A 13,256-nucleotide genomic window follows, 5' to 3' on the forward strand; every position below is an offset into this window, starting at 1 on the left:
AACAGACCTTTGGTTTTCAAATGTTACTTTTGTAAAAAGGCCAGCCATATGAAGAGGAGTTGTCCTAAATATAAAGCAAGGCTTGCTAAACAAAAAGCTAAAAAGGCTAAAAAGGTTTTTGCTTGTTTTGAAAGTAATTTGATTGATATACCTAGTAGTGCTTGGTGGCTTGACTCTAGCTCTTCCGTTCATGTTACGAACTTATTACAGGACTTCATAACAAGGAGAATTCCAAATAAAGAAGGTATTCGTTGGCAATGGGAGAAGGGTTGAAGTCAAGGCTCCAGGCACAGTTAGGCTTAATTTGGATTTTGGTTTTCAATTAGATTTGGAAAATGTCGTTTATTTACCTTTGATGAGAATGAAACTTGTTTCAATTTCAAGATTAGTTTTGTTAGGGTTTTATTTTACTATGAATAAGTTTGGCTTCAATATTTTTTATAAATTCTTCCCATATTGGTACTGGATTTTTGGTTGATGGCATGTTTCAGTTTTCACTTAAGAATAATCAAGTTATATTTAATATTGAGAGCAAAGAAACAAAATCACTTTAGTCGTCGAACTTATGGCAGAAAAGGCTTTGTCATATTTCAAAACCAAGGATGGAACTCTTAGTGAAGTGAAATCTTGCCTCCATTAAATTTTAATGATCTTGATATTTGTGTGGAGTGCATCAAAGGAAAATTCACTAAGTCTAGGAAGGAAGGTTCCACACTAAGCAAACAACTTTTGGAACTCATTCATAGGGACAGTGGATGGCAGAAAGAAGAAATAGTACACTTCTTGACATGGTTCGAAGCATGATAAGCAAGGTAAAACTCCCAGATACTGAAGATAACGAGTTACATTCTTAATAGGGTTCATAGCAAAACTGTGGAAAAGACTTCTTTCGAGTTATAAACTGGGAGAAAGCCTAGTTTAAGACACATTCATGTCTGGGGTTGCCAAGCAGAGGCAAAGATCTACAATCCTAATGGTAAGAAATTAGATTCCAAGACCATCAGTTGTTACTTCGTGGGTTATGCAGACAGATCCAAGAGTTAAAGATTTTATTACCCTAATTACAGCATGAAATTCGTTGAGACTGCAAGGGCAATCTTCTTGGAACACACTAAAGGTAATGATGACTTTACTTCCAATCCAAACAAGTTCGTGTTCGAGGAAGGAGAAGATGCGGTTATCGAGAATGGGGTAGAGATTGAATATTATAATAAAATGACTATCGTGGTTGATATTCCTAGGCAAATGACTGATATTAATGTTGATGACAACCATGAAGATCAACTACACAATAATTATGAATAAGGTCAAAATGTAGAGGTTCAAAATGAGATTGAAGTGCATGCAATTGTCACCAATGAAGCATAACCAATCATGCAGCATGCACAACTAATCATACAACAAGCATAAACATTAATGCAACAACCTACTATTCCATTGAGAAAATCAACTAGGGTAAGAAAGTCTAACACTCTAGAAGATTTTGTTTATTTTGCTGAAAGTGAATCACACTTGTCAGAATTCGAAGACCCTAATTCATTCAAGGAAGCCATGACTAGTGGCAACTCCGACAAGTGGATTGATGCAATGAAAAATGAATTGAGTTAGATGGAAAACAACAATGTTTGGGAATTAGTAGAACCATTTCAGGGCATCAAACCGATAGGGTGTAAGTGGGTGTTTAAGACAAAAAGAGATTCGAAATGAAGCATCGAAAGGCATAAGGCGAGGCTAGTTACAAAGTGATTTACTCAAAGATAAGGGGTTGATTATAAAGAAACGTTCAGTCCGATATCGATGAAGGATGCATTCAGAGTTATTATGAAAATGGTGGTGCATTTTGACTTGCTTTTACATCAAATGGATGTAAAAACAGCCTTCTTAAATGGTGTTTAGAAGAAGACATATACATGGCTCAACCATAGGGTTTTATGGAGGAAGGGAAAGAACACTTAGTTTGTAAATTGAAGAAATCCATGTATGGATTAAAGCAAACGTTTATTGAAGAAATCCATTTATGGCTCAACCAGTGGTACTTAAAATTGTAAGAATAAGGTTGAGAATTAGACAGAAAAATGACTTTGAGGCACGTTAATACGTTTTCCTTAAAATGATATTTGCCCCCACTCTAATATGAGTTTGCTAACGGGTCTAAAGCAAATCACTTCCAGGATACAACAAAGTTTGGAATTTTAGTTTAGCAAGAACTGAAATTCCCTTAAAATCTTCTAAAAGGAAACTGTATGATTTTGATGGAGAGAAAGATGATAAGAAACTATTGTTTGAATAATTGTATATGGGAATATGCAGCCAACATGGGCTATATATAGATTATATGGTGCCCGTTGAACTTAGTTCAAAGTGTGCATAGAAAAGTCACTTCCTTTAACTAAAGTGTGTGAAGATCAAATAGATCTTTCCAGCATCCTTTCATTCTTACCGAATGAATGAAAGCCTGCTGCCTTTTCATATAAGTGTCTTTCACCAAAAAAGGCGTAACATTCTGATTGAATGATCCAAGGGACATATCCCTTGTTGTGCTACGGAACTGCAGTCGTGCTTCTTCAATCCAAGGGACACGACATGGCACTGCAGCCATGCTTCTTTAATTTCAGAGACACGCCAATTCAAAGGCACGGCCTGCAGCCAAAAGGCATATCACTGCCAGCCTTTCGCCCTTTATCCCACTGTCAACACCATATATATATATATATATATTCAATTCCAAGAGACATGGCATTGCAGCCAGTCTCTCACACAACATCATATATATATATATATATATATTAATGAAATACACCAACAAAAATTTCATCGAGTAATAAGGGAGCATGGTTTTTTTGAGAATCCCTCTTATGCATGCATTTACTTGAAAATTCGTAGGATCAACTTTATTATTTTGGTGTTCTACGTAGATGTCATTTTATTGGCCACGAGCAGCATGAGTCTCTTAGATGACACCAAGTTTTTCATGCAAAACCATTTTGAAATGAAGGATTTGGGTGAGGCTGCATATGTTTTGGGTATCGAGATTAAAAGGGACATGAAGTGAGGGTTACTAGGGTTGTCGCATGAGGGATTAAAAGAAAAAATGTTGAAGATATTCAATATGTCAATGTGTGGAACTACAGAAATGCCGATATCCAAGGGAGACAAATTGAGTAAAGAACAGTGTCCAACAAATAACTTAGAGAAAGAAGCCATGCAAGACAAGCCATATGCATCACTAATTGGGAGCCTAATGTATGCACAAGTTTGTACAAGGCCTGATCTTGGGGAAAGTGATTCAGGGGAAAGTGATTATGTTTTAAGGACATGACTCCCTTTAGTTCTTCATAAATGCTGGCATATGACAGAAACTGTTACTGGGATTTTGTTGTTCCTATTCTCATGGCCATTGAAGTATGATTTCTTATATGGTGGCATGTGTGAAAACAAGTGTTGGCTCTAGTGGGAGAATGTAATCTAATTAGAGCTACACACTTGGTTTATCACGTGCTTAAAGGATTGAAGTCATAAGAGATTGGGATAGACTAGACTTGTAAAGCTATCAGGGAATGTTTTTTTATCTAATATAAAGCTGAAAGTAATCCTGGTATCAATAGGTTTAACTATTATGATATGATAACTTTGGTTTGTGGTGATAAGGATATTAGTTTATACAAATTGATTAGGATTACATGATGGGAAATAACCTAATCAAATACCACCACTAAGGATATATAATAGAGGTCCCTGCATTCACACTAATTACGCAAAAGAGAGAGAGAGAACAAGCCTATTGTTTGTTAATTGCATACAATAGTGTTGAGTGTAAATGAGCTCTAGTTTTTCTGCTGCAATGGCTACACAAGGTTAGTGGTTAATTGTATTTGTGATTTGCTTATTTCCGCTATTAACTATATTACATGGATTGTTGGGGTTATCTTAAAAGGGTTACATCGACAAGGTTTTAAAAAGATTCAACATGGCTTCTTGTGGCATTACTGAAATGCCAATTTCAAAGGGTGACAAATTAAGCAAAAAGCAGTGTCGCAAGAGTGAGTTGGAAAGAAGAAACATGGAAGGCAAACCATATGCCTCTCTTGCTGGAAGCTTGATGTATGCACAAGTGTGCGCAAGACCTGATCTTGCTTTCAGTATCAGTGTTCTTGGAAGGTTCCAATCTGACGCAGGGGTGGCTCACATGAATGTAGCCAAGAGGGTATTGAGGTACCTTCAAAGAACCAAGGAACATATGCTTATTTACAGGAAAACTGATGAGCTTGTGTTAAAAGGGTATAGTGATTCAGATTTTGCTGGATGTCCAGATGACCTTAAGTCTACTTCAGGTTATATTTTCACTATGGCATGTGGTGCAATTTCGTGAAGAAGTGTGAAGCAGGCAACAGTGGCAGCCTCTACCATGGTGGCTGAATATCTCTCATGTTGTGAAAGTATCAATCAAGCTATATGGTTGAAAATTTTCATTGCAGGACTTAGTGCAGTGGATTGTACTTCGAGACCAATTCAAATTTGTTGGGATAATAATGCAGCTATTTTCTTCAGCAAGAACAACAAAAGATTATTTGCAACATGGAATTTAGATATCAAATATTTGATTGCTCGAGAGAAGGTTTGGTGAAGATTGATTACTAGGAGACCGGTTTTATGGTTGTAGATCCTTTAAACATAGCAGTTCCAATTGTGGTTTTCAAGAACTATGTTGCAAACATGGGACTGTTAGCTAGTTTTGATGATGTTAATTAGGGGAACAAGTAAATCTTCTAACGTGTTTTGTTGTTACTCACTAGTTCACATGACTGGTATTTATGAATAAGTATTAATAAAGTTTTCTTCATTGATAAGGTTTCCCCACTAATGAAGTCTTAAAAGTTGTGTGGTTGTTTCGAAGTTTTCCCTCTAGATGTACAGCTTTAATTATGACAGTATGCGTATATTTTATTATGCAAATGGTTTTGACAATATTATGATGTTGGAAATTTGAATAGTTTGAGTAGAAATTTCTTTGTCCGACATTGGCCATTCCCAAAAGATTTTATCACTTTATAAGGTTTTGTCCTTTATAGAAAGTGATTGGAGTAATAGGCCTGGAGAATAAAATTTGGCTCATCCTTGGGGTTGGGCTTTGGGGTGCACTAATTAATTGGTAGTTAATTATAATTAATATATAATTAATTATCAAAAGATGGGCCTTGGGCCTTGGGGCTTGGGCTCTAATAATTAAATTATTTAATTAATTATTTTCATATTTAATTAATTATTTTTAATTAATTTCGAATTTAATTAATTATTTGTTTTTTTACCAACAGACTCATCCTTTCAGATGAAGTCTGAAGAGTTTAGAAAGAACACAGAACAAAGCACCCCTCTGGAGAAGATGTCTCCCAACAGACACATCACATTCTCATACCTGTTGCGAACAGGCATCCTTCTATTATATATACATCCATTTGCATGGCATTTAAGACACAAAAAAATCAATATTCTTCTTCTACAATCTCAAACATCCTTTCTGAGAGAACCACACAGAAGTTCACCAGAGGTTAAGTTTTCCGGTGCTGGAATCCTAACTTGATCGTTGAATCCTGGTGAAGCAGACATCCGTAGAACTACAAGCACTGAGTAGGGACGAATTTCTGTTTCAAGGATATTGTGGTACGCAAGCCTCGATCTTCAATCTTTCTATTTTAAATTATTTCGTTGTTCATACTCTGTTCAATATTTATTCGTATTTATTATTTATTAGCATATATAAAATTATCACAGATTGTTGACATATATCCAACAATCTTGAAACAGAAATTCGATGGATCAACAATCTGTAAATATGAATGGCGCTGTGCCAAAATAATCTGAAAAGCCTGAGAAGTTCAAAGGGCTGGACTTCAAGAGATGGCAACAGAAAATGTTGTTCTTCCTGACAACAATGAATCTCGCTCATGTTGTCAAGGAAGAAGCTCCGAAGTCTAATGAGAATCCAATGACGAAAGAAACTGTCATGGCAATCGAAGCTTGGAATCATTATGAGTTTTGTTGCAGGAATTATATTCTGAATAGTTTGGATGACAATCTCTACGACATTTATTCTCCGTGCAAGACAGCGAATGAGTTGTGGGAATCCTTGGAGAAAAAGTATAAGATTGATGATGCCGGTTCAAAGAAATTTGTTATCGGTAAGTTTCTCAAATATACAATGGTGGATTCCAAATCTGTTGTTTCTCAAGTCGAAGAAATCCAGAAATTGATCTATGAACTGCACTCCGAGGGATGCGAGATCAATGAGCATTTCCAAGTTGGGGCGATAATTGAAAAATTGCCAACTTCGTGGAATGACTTCAAAATTTATCTCAAGCACAAGCGTCGTGAGATGAATATGGAGGATTTGATCATGAGGCTACGAGTGGAAGAAGACCACAGAAAGGCTGATCATTCTGAAGGGTTTACTGCCATTGAAGCCAATGCAAATTATGTTGAGGGAGGAAACTCCAAGGCCAAGCCGAAGAAGAATAAGGCTCTGAAAACCAAGCAGTTTGTACAATCTGCCCTTGCTCCCAAAGGCAAGAATCTGAAGAAGATTAAGGGCGCATGCTATGTGTGTGGCAAATCTGGTCACAAGGCACAAGATTGTTATCATCGTAAGGATGGAAATCATGTCAACGGAAACAACAACAACCATGCTAACATGGCAACCACCAATGGAGAATTGGCTGCTGTTATGTCCGAGGTCAACATGGTCTCAAATGTCAGTGAATGGCTGTTAGATACTGGTGCTACTAAGCACATCTGCACTGACAAAAATCTATTCACTGAATACCATCTTGCTACCCATGGAGAAAAGCTGTATATGGGCAATTCTGCCTTATCTGCGGTGGAGGGCAAAGGCAAAGTGGTACTCAAATTCACATCTGGAAAGAGTCTCACCTTGCTGAATGTGCTGCATGTTCCTGAAATAAGGAGGAACTTGGTTTCTGGACCTATTCTAATTACTAAGGGCTTTAAACTTGTAATGGAATCCAACAAATTCGTACTTACCAAGGGTGGGATGTTTGTTGGAAAGAGTTATGTGGCTGATGGCCTCGTGAAACTCAATGTAATTGCCATTGATGATACTAATAAAATAAATGCTTCTACTTATATTGTTGAGTCTTCTAATATTTGGCATGCTAGATTAGGACATGTTAATTTTCGTTCCATACATAGAATGGTTAAATTAGACTTATTACCTAAATTCAAAATTGATTTTAATCATAAGTGTGAAACATGTATTGAATCGAAATTTGCTAAGCAAACGAGAAAGTCAATTCTGGAAAGATCAAATGAATTACTTGGATTAATTCATAGTGATCTTTGTGACTTTAAATCCACACCAACTCGTGGAGGAAAGAATTATTATGTCAATTTTATTGATGATTGCAGTAAGTATTGCTATGTTTATTTGATTCATAGCGATGACGAAGCTTTGAATATGTTTAAGACATATAAAGCAGAAGTTGAAAATCAACTAGAGAGAAAAATCAAAGCACTTAGATCCGATAGAGGAGGAGAGTATGAGTCTACTGCCTTCTCAAATTTTTGTGCACAACATGGAATTATACATCAAACAACGACTCCATACACACCACAACAAAATGGTGTTTCCGAAAGAAAAAATAGAACATTCAAAGATATGATTAATTCCATGTTAAATAGTTCAGGGCTTCCACATAGTTTGTGGGTGAAGCTTTACTTACTGCAAATACCATATTGAATAAGGTTCCTCTAAAGAAGATTGACGAGTCACCTTATGAACTATGGAAAGGACATAGACCACTTATAAAACCCTCAAAGTGTGGGGTTGCTTAGCAAAGGTGCAAGTTCCGTTACCAAAAAGAACGAAACTAGGACCTAAAACTATTGATTGTGTATTCATTGGATATGCAAATAATAGTGCTGCTTATAGGTTCCTTGTTGTAAAATCTTCGATTTCTGACATACATGTCAACACTATATTAGAATTAGCGGATGCGGAATTCTTTGAGGATATATTTCCTTCCAAAGAAAAGGAATCTAGTTCTAATACAAAGAGGGTTCATGATCATAGTCATGATGAAGCCTCTTCTTCTGGTGTCCAAGGAAATGATGTGGAACCAAGAAGAGGAAAAAGAATCAAAGTTTCTAAAAACTTTGGACCATATTTCATTGCTTTCTTGTCGGAGAATGAACCTAGAACTTTTAAAGAAGCAATGTCTTCTTCTGAGGCTTCTTTATGGAAGGAAGCAATTAAAAGTAAAATGGAATCCATTATGGAAAATAACACATGGGAATTGGTTGATTTACTTCCCGGTAGTAAACCAATTGGCCATAAATGGATTTTCAAGAAGAAACTTAAGGCGGATGGAACCATTGATAAGTTCAAAGCACGTTTAGTAGCCAAAGGTTATCGCCAAAAAGAAGGGTTGGATTATTTCGACACCTATTCTCTAGTTTCTCGTATAACGTCAATTAGGACGTTAATAGCGATTGCGGCTGTATACAACTTTGATATACATCAAATGGATGTAAAAACAGCATTTTTAAATGGAGAACTAGATGAAGAAATATACATGGAACAACCTGAATGGTTTGTGCTTAAAGGACAAGAAAGCAAAGTGTGCAAATTAGTTAAGTCATTATATGGACTTAAACAAGCACCAAAACAATGGCACGAGAAATTTGATCATACTTTGTTGACACATGGGTTCAAAATAAATGAATCTGATAAATGTGTCTACATTAAGAGTAATGATAAAACTTCTATTATTGTCTGCTTGTATGTGGATGATATGCTCATAATGGGAAGCGATAAAGATGTAATAAACAAAACAAAGAAAATATTGAATTCAAGTTTTGACATGAAAGACTTAGGTCAAGCCGATGTCATTTTAGGAATTCAAATTAAGAGAAATAGTGAAGGATATGTCCTTACACAATCCCATTATGCAGAAAAAATAGTACAAAGGTTTGGTCAATTTGACTGCAAACCAGCTGCAACTCCTTTTGATGTTGGATGCAAGTTGGAGAAAAATAAAGGCGATGCCATATCTCAACTTGAATATTCTCAAGTAATTGGAAGTCTCATGCACTTGATGAATTCAACTAGGCCTGAATTAGCTTATGCAGTAAGTAGGCTTAGTAGATATACAAGTAATCCAACATAAGAGCATTGGGATGCTTTAGTACGAGTGTTAAGGTATTTGAAAAATACACTTGACTACTGATTACACTACATTACACTACACAAAATATCCACATGTTGTAGAAGGCTTCAGTGATACCAATTGGATTCTGACACTACAGAATCCAAGTCAACAAGTGGATATGTTTTTACCTTGGGAGGTGCAGCAATATCTTGGAAATCCTCTAAATAGAAATGTATAGCTCGGTCCACCATGGAGTCCAAGTTTATAGCTTTAGACTTGGCTGGCGAAGAAGCCGAATGGCTCAAAAATTTTCTGGAGGATATTCCAATGTGGCCAAAGCCGGTAACGACTATATGTATACATTGTGATGGTATGGCCGTGCAATTAAGGGCCAAAAGTCATGTATACAATGGGAAGTCATGTCACATCAGACGTCGACATAATACTCTTAAAAAGGTGCTCTCCAATGGAATAATATCCATTGATTATGTAAAGTCAAAGGAAAATATAGTTGATCCTTTGACAAAAGGCATACCAAGAGAGCAAATATTATTTACATCAAGGTAGTGGGTCTTAAGCCAATTCAATGAATCGAACTGGGCGGAAACCTAACCTAGCTGATTGGAGATCTCATGGTCTAGGTTCAATAGGCAAACTGGTTGAGTTTGATTCAAAAGTTGAACACACAACTTACCCATTCTTATGATAAAATGTGTGTTGTCTGTTAACGTTTGAGGGATTATGTTTTATACACTTAATGACATTAATATCTTGTTATCAAGAGGAATATGACAGACTATTCTTAATTAATGTCACCTATATAGGAGTAAATGGGGCCACATTTATGAGAATTGACATGGCTAAATTCTCTAAAACTCCTACGAAATCTGGGATCTGTTCAGGGCCAAAATGAACACAACCATATGAATTTACGTGTGGCAGACATGATATGTGTGTAGTAATTGTCTCGGTTTACTACTGCGGTGGACAATTCAAGATCTTCCACATCCACTGCGTCACCAAGTAAACCCGATATGTTTGCACTAGGGTAAGTTCAAGTCCAAAAAACGCTTCACTCGATGCAAATCATGTCCATTCTCTCTCAGTTTTAGGCAGACTAGTCATCCATTTGCATTTACATTTGCATTCAAATGTGGGGTAATTGTTGGAGTTTGAATGAAATTTCAACTCAAATGTGGGGTATTGTTGGAAATTTGAATAGTTTGAGTAGAAATTTCTTTGTCCCACATTGGTCATTCCCAAAAGATTTTATCACTTTATAAGGCTTTGTCTTTTATAGAAAGTGATTCGAGTAATAGGCCTTGAGAATAAAATTTGGCTCATCCTTGGGGTTGGGCTTTGGGGTGCACTAATTAATTGGTAATTAATTATAATTAATATATAATTAATTATCAAAAGATGGGCCTTGGGCCTTAGGGCTCGGGCTCTAATAATTTAATTAATTAATTAATTATTTTTTGATTTAATTAATTATTTTTAATTAATTTTGAATTTAATTAATTATTTGTTTTTTTACCAACAGACTCATCCTTTCAGATGAAGTCTGAAGAGTTTAGAAAGAACACAGAACAAAGCACCACCCTGAAGAAGATGTCTCCTAACAGACACATCCCATTCTCATACCTATTACGAACATGCATCCTTCTATTATATATACATCTATTTGCATGGCATTTAAGACACAAAAAAAAATCAATGTTCTTCTTCTACAATCTCAAACATCCTTTCTGAGAGAACCACACAGAAGTTCGCCAGAAGTTAAGTTTTCCGGTGCTGGAATTCTAACTTGATCGTTGAATCCTGGTGAAGCAGACTTCTGTAGAACTACAAGCACTGAGTAGGGACAAATTTATGTTTCAAGAACATTGTGGTACGCAAGTCTAGATCTTCAATCTTTCTGTTTTAAATTATTTCGTTGTTCATACTCTGTTCAATATTTATTCGTATTTATTATTTATTAGCATATATAAAATTATCACAGATTGTTGACATATATCCAACATATGATTGTCAGTAGGACAAACAACCAAGAGTTTCAATATAAAACATTAAGATGAATTGATGTATCGATTCTTAAGGGGACCAAGTGCAGGATGTGAGAAATTATACATCTACAGACACATTTTACACAAAAATTTTGCATCTTGTATGTGTTAGTTTTGTGAATGGAATTATGGGGATATTGTTCGACAAATTGAACATGTTACCATTTAGTTCTTCATGAATACTAATTAATGACCTGAACTTGTATTCGTGATTCAAGTTGGTGTTGATCTCCTGGCCATTTAAGAATAACTTCACATAAGGCTAGCTACTGTTGAATCAAGCGTTAACTCTAGTGGGAGAATGTAAGTTCTAATGAGAGCTGAACACTTGATCATCTTTAGTTTGGAGATGTGAGGATATAAGAGATTGGAATTAACTGAGGTTGTAAGCTAATAAGGAATTTGTATAATAGAGGTTTCAGCTAAAACAGTCATGATAGTGTTGAAACACTAATAATGGATGGGAATGATAGGTTTTCTCGGTGATAAGGTTAGATTGATTAGGATTGTATAATGGGAAGAGCCTTTATCAATCATCATCGTATGCAGTATAAAAAAGGGGTCCATGCGCTCTCTCAATCACGCAAACTAAAGAATACTCAGATCTCATTCATTGAGCGTGAGGAGAGCTGCAGAAGATCCCTAGTTTCCAAGAGATGTCTTCTTCAGGTTAGTGGTTACTTTTGTACTGTGATTATTCTATTCCGCTGACTTTGTTTATATTGATCTTACAGTTGTTACCAGAGCTTTATGTGGGCTATTCTTGGTACAGTTTTCGGTTCTGATTCATTAAAGTTGCAGCTGGTTGTTTCGCCTGGATCACAGTTAGTTCTGCTATTGCCAGATCTATTATAGCAGAGGGCGACTTGGGCCAAATATATTAATGGTTTACTTCCATTGTTGCTCTTCTTCTGGTTTTGTTGATAGCATCTGATATTGACGGAATGTCCGCCGGTTTTGGACTCAATGGCCTTTGTTATCTGATCGATGGAGTACAATTTGTACAACGACGTCTTGGGCTGAAGTAGTTGGGGTACAATATTAGCCTTCTGCAGGATTTGAGCTATATCAAAATCATGGTACATCGCTAGGGTCTTCCGGAAGTACTCGGTCTTCAGGAACACATTGTCGGAGCACTTTCCGTGCTTATCATACTCTCGTTGCCAGAATTCGACATGCTCCCCTTTTCTCCAATCCCACCACGAACTGAGTAGCTCCTTTTTCAGTGTATCATTCATCTACATTTATTATTTAATTAAAATATAAGAACAGAACTAGTTAAGAATACACGTACATAAACGGTACACATGCAGGGAGATATATAATGATACATATATACATACATACACACACGTAGGACACATGCATATTAACTATTGAGAGTTAATTTGTGAATAATTACCTCATTCACATTAAAGGCATCCCCTTTGCAGCCAAGGGATGAAGAGGATGATTTATTCGCAGGCCAGAGACCATGAATAGTGAACTGAAGATGAGATGGTTGCATGATGTGGCATTTATTCACCCCCCCTGTAGCTTGGCATTCAGCAGCTGGCCAGAACTGAACATGCATAAAGTATTGGAATGGTGTGTAAGCGGATGAAACTGTGACAAACAAGAAGAAAAATATGACTTGCACTAACTTCGACTCCATTTCTAATTCTACCTGATGTTTTGAAGACAAAGTTGCATGTATTTATAGTACCTATGGGGTGGAGGTGGAGGTGGAGGTGGAGGTGGTGGAGGGGTTAAAATGAAACCATCGAAACAAATGCGAAATTGTGAAAAACTTAATTAGGTAACATTCCTACTCCCACTACAAATGAAAATCAGTATATAACTTGTTACATATCACTATCAAGTTTTCAATTTATAGGCAAAAGAAACTGCATGCATGTGTAGACATGCTGTGAGAAATTTGAAACCAACACATGCTGTGAGAAATTTGAAACCAACACATGATGTGAGAACTTTGAAACTAACACAGATTATTGTTTTGTTTCCATTTCAAGAAGTCACCAACAAATCA

General features: G+C 36.2%; 2 protein-coding genes across 2 annotated transcripts in view; one reads left to right on the plus strand and one right to left on the minus strand.

Annotated features, from left to right (window-relative positions):
• The window catches only part of LOC126602084 (uncharacterized), a 73,730-nt gene that overhangs the window by 32,441 nt on the left and 28,033 nt on the right, over positions 1-13,256 (plus strand). The window lies entirely within an intron of this gene.
• Positions 11,803-13,032, minus strand: LOC126602090 (ribonuclease S-7-like). The gene is made up of 2 exons (XM_050268904.1): positions 12,630-13,032; positions 11,803-12,465 (listed from the first exon to the last, which is right to left on the minus strand). The coding sequence occupies exons 1-2, from the start codon at positions 12,879-12,881 to the stop codon at positions 11,965-11,967; spliced, it is 753 nt and encodes a 250-aa protein (XP_050124861.1). The 5' UTR covers positions 12,882-13,032; the 3' UTR covers positions 11,803-11,964.

Source organism: Malus sylvestris, chromosome 15 (assembly GCF_916048215.2).
Source record: "Malus sylvestris chromosome 15, drMalSylv7.2, whole genome shotgun sequence".
Lineage (NCBI taxonomy): Eukaryota > Viridiplantae > Streptophyta > Magnoliopsida > Rosales > Rosaceae > Malus > Malus sylvestris.